The sequence below is a fragment of the Acanthamoeba castellanii genome, assembly GCF_000313135.1.
Source record: "Acanthamoeba castellanii str. Neff unplaced genomic scaffold scf7180000084603, whole genome shotgun sequence".
NCBI lineage: Eukaryota > Discosea > Longamoebia > Acanthamoebidae > Acanthamoeba > Acanthamoeba castellanii.
In genome coordinates, this window is record NW_004457654.1 from 1,399,172 (window position 1) to 1,410,320 (window position 11,149).

The window sequence follows — 11,149 nt, forward strand, 5'->3', positions numbered from 1 at the left end:
TGGTCCGACGAACGCGTTACATCCGACCCCTTACCCTCCTGCCCCGTACCTTACACCTGTCCGATCTTCGGCACATACCCCAATCCAGTTCCGTTCATTTCAAAAACACAAATCCGTTCATCATGGGAAAGAGCAAGACCAACAAGAAGGTGAAGGCTGAGGTATGTTCCGCACCGTCTCACAATCCCATCTCCTAGAGCGTTTCGGCCGTCCTCTGGCTCTATTCAATCTCACTCGAGTGAGATTGAGCGATTATCTGATTCGTTCGCCATCTTTGTTTATGTAGGAGCCTAAGAAGGTGGAGAAGGTCGAGAAGACCAAGGGAAAGAAGGCTGCCAAGGCCGAGGGTACCTTCCTCCTCCTCCGCAATCGCGATTACGCATCTCCGGAGCAAGTCATGAGATTTGACGTTCAATCTTGAGATTTCGGCGTTTAATCTCATTTTCTTTCTACTCGCAGAGGAGAAGAAGAAGAAGCAGCAGAAGAAGAAGGAGGAGAAGCCCGCCCCCATGGAGGTCGAGGATGACAGCTCCAGCTCGTCGGAGGAGTCTTCCAGCTCCGAGGATGAGGCCCCCGCCAAGAAGGCCGCCCCCGCTAAGAAGGCCGCTGCCAAGAAGGAGTCCAGCTCCGAGGAGGAGTCGAGCTCGTCTGAGTCCGAGTCCGAGGAGGAGGTGAAGCCCGCCAAGAAGGCCGCCGCCGCCGCCGCCAAGAAGGAGTCCAGCTCCGAGGAGGAGTCGAGCTCGTCCGAGGAGGAGTCCGACGAGGAGGAGAAGAAGCCCGCCGCCGCTGAGAACAAGAGGAAGCGCGACGAGGAGGAGAACGGCGATGACTCGTCCACCGGCGATGCCGAGGAGAGCAACACCAAGAAGGCCAAGACTGACGAGACCCCGTCGAACGCCAACTTCTTCATCGGCAACCTGCCGTGGAGCGCCGAGGAGGACACTGTGAAGCAGTTCTTCGAGAGCCAGGGCGTGAGCGCCGTGTACGCCGTGCGCCTCATCACCGACCGCGACACCGGCCGCAAGAAGGGCTTCGGCTACATCGAGACCTCCGCCAGCGACGTCGACGCCGTGCTTGCCCTCAACGGCGCTGACTTCGAGGGCCGTGAGCTCAAGGTCGACAAGGCCAACGAGCGCCCTGCCAACGCCGATCGCGACACCAAGCCCCGCGACGCCCCGCGACAGAGCGGTGAGGCTGCCACCGACGGCAACGTCTTCCTGGGCAACCTCTCGTTCAACTCGACCGAGGACAGCATCTGGGCCGCCCTGGAGCAGTTCGGTACCGTCAAGGCCGTCCGCATCGTCTACGACCGCGAGACCCAGAGGCCCCGCGGTTTTGGCTACTGTGAGTTCGAGGACGCCGATACCGCCAACAAGGCCATCGCCGCCAGCGGCACCGTTGACGTCGACGGTCGTCAGATCAGGATCGACACTGCCACTGCCAGGTCTGGCGGCGGCGGAGGCGGAGGCGGCGGCGGCGGCGGTTTCCGTGGTGGTCGTGGCGGCGGTGGTTTCCGTGGCGGCCGTGGTGGCGGTCGCGGTGGTGACCGTGGCGGCCGAGGAGGTCGCGGTGGTCGTGGCGGTTTCAGGGGCTCGTCCACGCCCTCGTTCGCCGGCAAGAAGACCAGCTTCGACTAAACTCTCTACAACCTCTCCGACACACATCTCCTCCCTCATCTACTCTGTTCTGCTCCCTACCGCTATCGAAAACCAACGGACAGAGTGAGTACGCTGTGTGCGCACACAGGCAGCACGGCCACCCGCACCTGCGGATGCCGTTTTTCCCCCGCCCGACGCTCACAATAAACCCACTACTTCCACCCACCTCACGCCTTCTTGCTCATCTCTCGCCGACCGTGTCCTTCCCACCTTGCTCGCATGTTCGGCGGAAGCCTTCCTATGGACACGATGACCCACTTCCACGAAACGGCGTTGACGTCTGTGGCGTTGCCACGTCGGTCCACAATGAACCAAACACAATTTACGACATCCAAGACTAATCGAATTTCCTTCAGAAGCACGTTACAGCAAAATGACGACCTTCACAGACCGCAAGATCAACTGGGATGCCGTCAAGGACTTCTCTCCTATGTACGTCTCAGGCACTCGATTTTGTCCAGTATGGGTCGAAGATTTGGCCAATTCTCATCCCCCCCTCACTAATCGCATCGTGTGAATGCAGCAATCAGCGCCTCAAGCAGCATCTCGTTCGAGTTTACTCGACCCTGGCCGCCACGCTCGCGATGTCGGCCATTGGTGCCTGGGCGCATGTCGCCTACAATTTGGGTGGCCTGATCAGCTTCTTTGCCACCATCGGCCTCATTGCCATGTTGCATCTGACTCCCGCCTTCGATGAGAATGTGCCCAAGCGCACCCTCTTCCTTTTCGGCATCGGTTTCTTCCAGGGCTGCTCGATCGGCCCTCTCTTGGCCTACACCCTCGAGCTTGATCCCCTGTACGCTTCCTCTCTCCTGCTTTCCTCCTCATATGCACTCCCTCACGGGCTTACTCACTTCTTCAACACAACAGCATCCTCGTGAACGCGTTCGTTGGCACCTTCGCCATCTTTGGCTGCTTCTCGGCGAGCGCCCTGTTCGCGCAGCGCAGGTCGATGCTCTACCTCGGCGCCTTCCTGTCCTCGGGCCTCAGCCTCCTGTTCTGGGTCAGCATCGCCAACATCTTCCTCGGCACGGCGCTGCTCTCCAACGTGACCCTCTACCTGGGCCTCCTCGTCTTCTGCGGCTTTGTGATGTTCGACACCCAGCTCGTCATCGAGAAGTTCCACATGGGCAACCAGGACTACCTCGCCCACTCGCTCGAGCTCTTCCTCGGTGCGTCCACCAGAGGCCTCTCTGCCCACCCACCTCCCCAGCGCGTGTAGTGTGTGTAGTATCGCTGACTCTTCCTTCCCAGACTTCATCAACATCTTCGTGCGGCTGGTGGTCATCCTGTCGAAGGACAAGAAGAAGAACAGCCGAAAGTAAAGAGCTGCGGCGCAGGCGCACCACTTCGAAGAAGTACTCCAATAAACACCACGCCCACACCCGAGAGCTTTGGGGGTAAAAGTTGTACATGAGTGATTCCGATCTTGTGGGATACAGAGAGGGATTGTGTTGCCCTCCCACGGGAGCTTTGGTGGTGCGGCGGCTTTATCACAACTCGCGATCGGCCTTGGGGGTGGAGAGGACCAGGGAGTTCATGTCCGGGTAGTGCACCGACCCGTCGGGGAACATCTCCACCGCGTCGGCCCACTTGACCCAGTGCTCCGCCGTCTCCTCGTACTTGAGCAGCGACGCACCCGCGTACACCTGGTCGTACCACCACCACCATCACCACCCACGCCACGTCACGCGTCAGTATCCGGGCGCCAAAGGTTGGCTAGAAGCAGATGGTGGATCGTAGTTGGTTGGTTGGTTGATTGATGATAGAAGTACCTCGAGGCAGGGTGGGAACTCTTCTTCGCCGATCTTGAGGGTGACCTTCTTGACCTCCTCGCTGTAGTCGCTGCTCCGCTCCTCCTCGCCGTCGTCGCTTTCGTTGCCCCGCGACCCGTTCTCCTGGTCCTTCTTCTCCTTGCCCTTCTCCTTCCTCTCCTTCTTCCTCCATCGCTTGCCGCCCTGCCTGCCGTTGCTGTCGGCCCCGTTCAGCTCGCCCTTGCCCAAGGAGCTCCGGATCTTGTCCTTCTCCTTCTTCCCGTTGGCCTTCCCGTTGAGGCCGCCGTCCGACGACTTCCGCTTGTTCTTCGCCATCGACGCGTCCTCCCTGCTGTCCCTCCGCTTTCGCTCCTCCTCCAATTTCTCCTTCTCCTTCTCCTTCTTTTCCTTTTCCTTCTTCTCCTTCTTTCCGATCTTCTTTCCGCCGGCGTTGTCCTTTCCGTTGTTGTCTTTGCCGTTGTTGGCCTGCGCCGCCGCATCCTCTGCCTCCGCCTCTGCTGATGTCGTCACGTGCCATCAATTGTCAACCAACCGCACACACCGCACACATCGCACACGCATGAACAAAAGAGGTGGGCGGGCGAGTGCCGGGAGAAGGGTGGAGTGGGATGAGGGGGGGGGGGCAATACCCTTGGCCTTGGCCTCCTTCTTGAGGGTCTTGATGATGTGCGAGGGCGACGGAGGCTGGGATCGGATGATCTCCTCCCGCTTCTGGTCGTTCCACCCGATCCGCTGCCTCACCGCCTCCACGTACGCCTCCCTCAACCCCCGCGCCAGCCTATTGTTGCGCGTGAGTCAGTCACTCGTTTTTTGTTATGGCGTCATAATAATCGCACACGCACACACGCACACGCACGCGCACACGCGTGAAGAGAGCGTACCGGTCCGTTTTCCTTTCGGTCGGTATCCTGATGTCTTTTCGACGCATGCGCTTGAACTCTTCTCGCACGCGCGCTGCCTGTTGTGAAAAAGCAAAAGTGTGAGAATGAGCGAGTGCGCGGAAGGAATGTGTCGTGTGCGGTATGACGTTGGTGCCGACGTGGCAATTGTGATGATTGGTGGTGTGGGGGCGTACCTTGAAAATGATGAGCTGGTGGTAGATGCCACGCACTTGTGGGTGCCAATGAAGGAAGAACTTGAAGAAAAATCGTTTGAAGATGATCTCCTGCACGAAGCGTCGCCGCGGCTTCTCCAGGTACATGTGCAGGGTGTTGTAGATGAACGTCAACGCCTTGATCAGCGTCACGTGATGCTCGCAATCGAGCATAATGACCAGCCCCTGTTAACACGCCGTTACATTACGATTCACACGTTGGTGAGTCGAGTGTGTGGTGTGTACAAAGTTGAAGAGGAAGGTGGAGAAGTGGAAGGTGAACCTGGAAGAAGTAGTCGTAGTCGAAATCGCGGGGAAGGTAAGTGTAGGTTTCCCGCACGCGAAGAAACCACTCGGACAAAATTTCCAACGATGCTGCAGAAGAAGAAGAAGAAAAAGAAGGGTCGCCAAGAGAAGAGTTAGAGGCACAAACGATGATGAAGAAGAAGAAGAGACGAGGGGAGGCTGAGGGAAGTGGCAAGTGGTAGTACTTTCGGTCAAGGAGGCGTCGTTGATGTTGGTTTTGGAGTAGAGGACTTTGATGAAGATGTTGAAGAGGCGAGGGTTCTGCATCAGCGAGGAAACGCACTGAGTCGCCGCCCTCGTTTTCCATTCGTTGATGCCCATCTTGTGCTTCAACTGGAACAAAAACGCGTGCACCAGTTGCGCATAACCTGCCCCCCACCACGCGTGACGCGCGTGCACGTCAGCACTGGCGCAACACATGACACACACATGACACACACGACACACACAAGGTGGTGCAGGCAAAGTGACAAGTAAGTACCTGGCACCATTTCCCACTGTACACTCTCGCCGGCGGTAAGATAGGCGGCCTGGTCGACGATGTCCACCAGGAGCCCCACGTAGTGAATGCTCTCGTTGTTGAACCTCTTGAGCCACGAGGTGTGATGGGTAAGCTTGGAGGCGTTGCCGTGGTCGTCTATCGCCAGGTAATACTTGCGCATTTGCTTGAATGCCCTGATGCTGGTGTGTGTGTGTGTGTGTGTGTGGTCACCAAGCGCGGGTGTTAGAAGTGCTTGCCAGTCATTCATTCATTCGTCGATGAATGGGAGGGAAGAGGGAAGCTGCAAGGGTCGAGGAGGGCGCGTACTTCTTGCTATTGCTTTGTTCGAGGCTGGCGTACAGACTCCCCGAAGAATTCCCATCGTCGCATGAGTCTGCGTGCGTTATCGGGCGCATGAGAACGTTGAGGTGTAGCGTGCACTTGACACGAGAGAAATTGTGTAGCACGAGTGGGTGGGTGTGACATGTGTGTGTGTGTGCATGTACGTACCCTGTAGAAGCTTCGCGATGTCCTCCCCCAGCTCGATGTCCTCCTTCCGGGCGGACTTCTCCTTTGAGTCGGGCCACACACCGTCGAGCGTGGCCTTGGTGAGGGACGGGAAACAAAAATAGCACACGGCTGCAACCAAGACATGAACATGGCGATGAGAAGATGAACCCCGAAGACCAGAAGACATGAATGAGCGGTATGAAAGGGTGGACCGCCACCAACACAATGTGTGTGTGGGAGGGGGTGAACGTAAAGGCATCGGGAGCGCACCCAAAACCTTGGAGGAGAACTCCATGAGAGCGGTGTAGGCGCCCGTCTTGGCCAGCTTGTTGATGCAGAAGAGCATGGTTTCCACCAGTAGGTCGTGATACCGCACCGCCAGCTTTCGGTCGGCTCCGCTCGACAGGAGCCGACCGTCTTTCCACTCTACACGCAAGAATCATGGCGACAGCAGATTTGATGATGAGCGATTGGCATTTGATCAGAAAGCGGTGAAGTGGGGCGAGGTACCAAGGCTGAAGATGTCAAACTCTCTGCGCCTGATAATGAGCACCATTTCCGTGAAGAAGGTATGACGATCTCCAAGCGTTGCATTCGATGCTTCTCTCAATAAAAAATCCCAACTAGATGGGAGAAAGTTGTATGTAGATGAGAAAAGATTGGGAGAAGGCGCGCCGAGAGTGACGATTGGAGGAGATGTACGTACTAGATGAGGAGGCACTCCTTCCCCTTTCTTTGAATTTCATCATTTTTGTACGCTGCCAGGGAATGGGCGTGTCAGCAACGGGAAGAGGATGACGAAAAAATCAACCAAAGATGCCAAAATTGAAGGGGAGCGTACCCCATGGGGCCTGGAGAGGTTGAAGAAGAGCGTTCACTTGCTCGACTTTGTCCTGATACTTCTTCTTGGTGACAGCCCTGCGTGCCGCACAGTGATTATGAGGAGAGGCGGTCAATTGGTGCCCAACTCGAACAATAAATGCTGAAATTTTCCAATTCAGGGGCCGGATGAATCGCGTCGCCATCCAGCCATCCATGGAAAGCCCCATTGTACCCTTTGATTTGCTTCTGGAGTGATTTGGAGTACGCAATCGGCGCCGGCTGTGCAGTTTCCAGCATCATCGCTGCCTCTCTCGCATCTAGAGCCGCTCGCAGCCGACCACCACCGTGTTCCGTGTCTTTGCAAAGATGCTCTCAACGCAGTTCTGCGCTCCGGTCCTGTGTTCACCTTCAAGGTGGTCTGCCAAGCTGCCCTGTGTCCAGGTGCTATCGTGTGATTTCTGATTGGCCCATTTTCAAACAAAGACAGCAGCAAAAGAAAAAGAAGCTTCTGGGCGAGAAAAGAAAGGTTGCGAAGCTCAGAGATGGAAGCGCTCAACGCCACGTTTGCCGACCTCTCGGCGCAGACCGGGTTCCCGGCTGATCAGCTCAAGTACCTAGCGTGCTTGCTGGCCGCCATCCCTCTGTCCTACATCTTTCGCCTTCTCGGCCCGGGACGCGAGAATGCGAAGCATGTCCTCTCCATTGTGATTAGCATTTTCTTCTGCCATTTCTCGCTCGGCGAGTACTCATGGATCCATTCCCTCGTCACGGCCATGATCTCCTACACTCTCTTGTCTATCCTGCCCCATGGCATTGCCCACAAGGCCGTCTTTGTGGTATCCCCCCCCCCGGGCTTCTCTTTCAAACAGCAACATCCTGTCGGAGTCGGCCTTCCGATTGCCTAAAATCTCTTTTGCTACTCTGGTTCCTCGTGACTTGTGCAGTTCGCGATGGGCTACCTGTCTGTTGGGTAACCACTTCAATCTCGATTTTAATTTCAATAATTGTAATTATTTGTGTCTGGTTGTGCATGGGGTGCTTGCTCCTTCTCGCCAGAGATTATTAATTATTTTGACGCTGTTGTTGCGCAGACACATCTACCGTATGTACACCGACTGGAGCGGCTGGACCCTCGACTTCAGCGGTCCTCAGATGATCCTCACTATCAAGCTGACCACCATCGCCATGGACTACTACGATGGCAACAGGAGCAAGGCCGAAAAGGAGGTACACCACCGTTCGATCGCCCGTCTCCCTCTTGAGCTCCACCGACGACCTCTCTGCCTCGTTGCCGGCTTGCTCATTGCGTCGCTATGAAACACTTCACAGGTAATGAGCCCCTTCCAGAAGGAGCACCGCATCGAGAGGTTGCCCAGCATGCTGGAGTTCTTTGGGTGCGTTACCGACCGTTTGATGAATTCTCTCATCCACAACCACCACGCGCCCGAGTTGTCTCATCTCTCAGTGCGTGTCTGACGTGTGTTGTGTGTGCTGTGCGTGTGTGTGTGCGTGCGTCCAGCTACGTGTATTTCTTCCCCGGCTTCCTCGCCGGTCCGGCCATCCTCTTTGCTGATTACCGAGCGTTCATCACCGGAGCCATGTTCAAGGTGGGCGCACGCATCCGCATGGGCGGGGTGGTGCTGGGCTGGGCGCACTGCATGAATGTCATGGGCTTACGCGCTTCATCTCCGCCTCTCGTGGTGGCGCTGGTGGTGATGATAGGAGTTCCCTGGTAGAGTGTCTCCGAACCCCGTGGTCCCGTCGATCATCGCGCTGGGCAAGGCCATCTGCGTGTTCCCTCTGCTCGTGCTCGCCGGCCACTTCCGCCCCATCGACCTCGCTCTGCCCTCCTTCATCGAGGCCCCCGTCTGGGAACAGTACATGCGCTGCCCGCTCGCCCACCCACCCAAGCTAGCGGGATGTTGCTTGCTTGCGGGACCTGACCATGTGCTCGTGCACCGCATACTACACCCACGCAGGATTGGGCGCTTCTATCTCCACGTCTCGTTGATGCGCACCAAGTACTACTTCGGTTGGTTCCTGGCCGAGTCCTCCTGCATCGCCTCTGGCTTCGGCTACAGCGGCAAGGACAAGAGGGGCAACATCAAGTGGTGCGTGGTGCCTTCACTCCCCCGATGGGGCGCTCTCGAGCCGCTCACCTCCTACGTCGCTCACCACCCGCTTTCCACGCTTCAGGGACCGTGCGGCCAACGCGTTCCCTCTGGCTGTCGAGTTCGCGCCCAACATTCGCGGCATCACCGACAACTGGAATCTGGGCACTGCCACATGGCTCAAGCACTGTACGCTCCTCAATGCCGCGCCGTTCTCGCACTCGCACTCAGCTACCACTAGTGGTTCCTAAGGAACGCTCACGCTCTTCTCCTCCCAGACATCTACCTCCGCTTCAGCGATCAGCGCAGCATGCTGCCGACCATCGCCACCTACGCCTGCAGCGCCTTCTGGCATGTACGTGTGCCCCCACCTCTGCATAATATCCCGCCCTGACTGCATCTCGTACTTACCGTGGTCGTCGCGTGTGCACGCAGGGGTTCTATCCCGGCTACTACCTCTTCTTCATCGCCTCGGCTTTCCTGACGGAGGCCTCGAAGGGTACGTCGCACTCCCGCTCGCACGCGGTGATCTGCGAGGTGGTGTGGTGGCCTCACTCACTCTCTCTCTCGTCGTTCGTCGTTCTGACCGGCAGAGGTGAGGAGGAAGATCCGTCCGCTCGTCATGAAGGACGAGGTCACCCCGCTGTACCCGCAGAAGTACGTCTACGACGTCTTGGGCATGGTCGCCACTTCGCTCACCATGAACTACATCGGTCTGTCGTTCGTCGTACGTCGGCCCTCCCTCTCCGTGTGTGTGTGTGTGTTGCTCCCCTAATATGCACCGAACGAGCAGATTCTGGAGTGGCCGCCGGTCTACCACGTCTGGAAGTCGACCTACTTCATCGGACACGTCCTGCTGTTCGCCACCTGGTTCGTCGTCACCTACGTCATCCCCGCCAGACCCCGGTCCGCGGCGCCCAAGAAGGTCGCGTGAGCTCTTCGTCGTCTGCTTCGCCACGAAAAGAGAAAACCATAAATAAGTGTCGACAAAACTACGGCCAAATGGGGGGGTATGGGCGGTGGCTCGGCTGGCGTGGCCACACAGTCCCATCCGACCGGCCAAACGCGAGGCCTGCGATCGCATCTACATTTGCTTCATCTCCAGCCACGCCTAATCGATTGCGAATCGATTGGCAACTCGACTTGCGGAGGACTGACTTCTAATTCGTGGGTCTGGCAACGCATCAAAACTCTCCTGCCTTTCATCGCGACGGACCAAAATGAACGGACTCGCTGCGGTGTACGGAAACCACCTCGGGGCGCAGCTGTTGGGTCTGGCGCAAGCCGCAGGGGACCGCAACCGTCCGCCATCTCCATCATCAGCTGGAAAACGGTGGCAAACGCCCGACCACAGCCGGGACCGGTTGCATCACCAGCAGACCCTTGAGGAAGAAGATGGCGAAGAGTACGAAGATGAAATCATAGAGGAGATGAGCGGGAATTGGCCGCCATCTTCTTCTTCGACGGCCACCTCGGCTGCAACGCAAGCCGTGCCGCGCGTGGACAGCGTCGAATGGAACAAGATGGAAGAGGGTCCCGACGATGAGACCCTGCTCCTCGACAATGCTGAGCCAGACGAAGACGGCTCGCCACACCGCTCCAGCGCGAAGAGCCTCAAGCGAAAGCGAAAGCCGGCCGAGACGAGCGGAGGGCTCGACGAGCACCAGGGTCCGGGCAAGAAGCGCCTCTCCTGCATCGACTGCGGTTGTCGGGCGGCCCTCAAGGCCTGCACCAAGGTCATGTGCATCGACTGCTGCGCCAAAGAGGGTCGTGGTACGCCGCGCCCACCCAACCCTCTACGTCCATCTACATCTTCTGATCAACAACTGCTCTTCTTCTTCTTCTACTACTACTTCGTCATGTGCGTGCAGTGTGCGACGCGCATGCCAAGAAGCTCTACGAGAAGGAGGTCCGCAAGCTGGAGCCGCTCCCGGCCTTTGGGACAGGCGCGGAGGGCAGCGGCTCCGCCAAGGACAGGGACAGCAGCGCGGCGGCCAAGTCGGCCAAGAAGAGGGCCAGGGTGGTGCGCCCCGGCGGTGGTGGTGAGGGCGGCAGCGACGACGAGGGCGAAGAGGACAGCGAGGGCAGTGCGCCCACCGCCGACCGAGACTCGGAGCGCGACGCGGCCGCGGCGGCGGGCGAGGAAGAAGCCGCCGGTGGCGGCGCGAAGCCCAAGCGAAGCGTCCTGTACGAGACGATCGCCAAGCAGGACAAGAAGATACGCGCCCTCCAGAACGACCTCAAAGAGTTGAGGACCCTGCTGCTGTCGGTGGTGGACAAGCAGAACACCTTCGCCCGGCAGCTGCGGCACATCTCCGGCACCCACTCCGACAGCCTGGTCATCGACGAAGACGAAGACGACGAGGAAGACGACCGGTCTTGATGCCCTTCTC

At 58.1% G+C, this 11,149-nt stretch overlaps 5 protein-coding genes across 5 annotated transcripts; 4 read left to right on the forward strand and 1 right to left on the reverse strand.

The window, feature by feature from the left end:
• Nucleotides 1–122: 122 nt before the first annotated feature.
• ACA1_073360 (RNA recognition motif domain containing protein) lies at nucleotides 123–1,637 on the forward strand (the record flags this gene model as incomplete). Its single annotated transcript, XM_004353168.1, has 3 exons — nucleotides 123–161; nucleotides 287–347; nucleotides 460–1,637. 3 exons carry the CDS (start codon nucleotides 123–125, stop codon nucleotides 1,635–1,637), a joined length of 1,278 nt encoding a protein of 425 aa, XP_004353220.1.
• A 394-nt stretch (nucleotides 1,638–2,031) lies between these two features.
• ACA1_073370 (Bax inhibitor 1, putative) lies at nucleotides 2,032–2,983 on the forward strand (the record flags this gene model as incomplete). The annotated part of the gene is made up of 4 exons (XM_004353169.1): nucleotides 2,032–2,090; nucleotides 2,182–2,454; nucleotides 2,529–2,830; nucleotides 2,913–2,983. The coding sequence occupies 4 exons, from the start codon at nucleotides 2,032–2,034 to the stop codon at nucleotides 2,981–2,983; spliced, it is 705 nt and encodes a 234-aa protein (XP_004353221.1).
• A 168-nt stretch (nucleotides 2,984–3,151) lies between these two features.
• On the reverse strand, nucleotides 3,152–6,945 carry ACA1_073380 (uncharacterized protein; the record flags this gene model as incomplete). The annotated part of the gene is made up of 15 exons (XM_004353170.1): nucleotides 3,152–3,307; nucleotides 3,434–3,927; nucleotides 4,063–4,211; nucleotides 4,315–4,391; nucleotides 4,509–4,712; nucleotides 4,810–4,901; nucleotides 5,018–5,200; nucleotides 5,314–5,507; nucleotides 5,641–5,707; nucleotides 5,824–5,952; nucleotides 6,094–6,249; nucleotides 6,334–6,446; nucleotides 6,530–6,581; nucleotides 6,665–6,741; nucleotides 6,878–6,945. 15 exons carry the CDS (start codon nucleotides 6,943–6,945, stop codon nucleotides 3,152–3,154), a joined length of 2,211 nt encoding a protein of 736 aa, XP_004353222.1.
• Nucleotides 6,946–7,187: 242 nt separating this feature from the next.
• Nucleotides 7,188–9,690, forward strand: ACA1_073390 (uncharacterized protein; the record flags this gene model as incomplete). Its single annotated transcript, XM_004353171.1, has 12 exons — nucleotides 7,188–7,481; nucleotides 7,590–7,615; nucleotides 7,737–7,872; nucleotides 7,975–8,039; nucleotides 8,165–8,282; nucleotides 8,368–8,522; nucleotides 8,625–8,756; nucleotides 8,842–8,945; nucleotides 9,035–9,111; nucleotides 9,192–9,255; nucleotides 9,350–9,483; nucleotides 9,550–9,690. The coding sequence occupies 12 exons, from the start codon at nucleotides 7,188–7,190 to the stop codon at nucleotides 9,688–9,690; spliced, it is 1,446 nt and encodes a 481-aa protein (XP_004353223.1).
• Nucleotides 9,691–9,976: 286 nt separating this feature from the next.
• Nucleotides 9,977–11,139, forward strand: ACA1_073400 (uncharacterized protein; the record flags this gene model as incomplete). Its single annotated transcript, XM_004353172.1, has 2 exons — nucleotides 9,977–10,529; nucleotides 10,628–11,139. 2 exons carry the CDS (start codon nucleotides 9,977–9,979, stop codon nucleotides 11,137–11,139), a joined length of 1,065 nt encoding a protein of 354 aa, XP_004353224.1.
• Nucleotides 11,140–11,149: the final 10 nt, after the last annotated feature.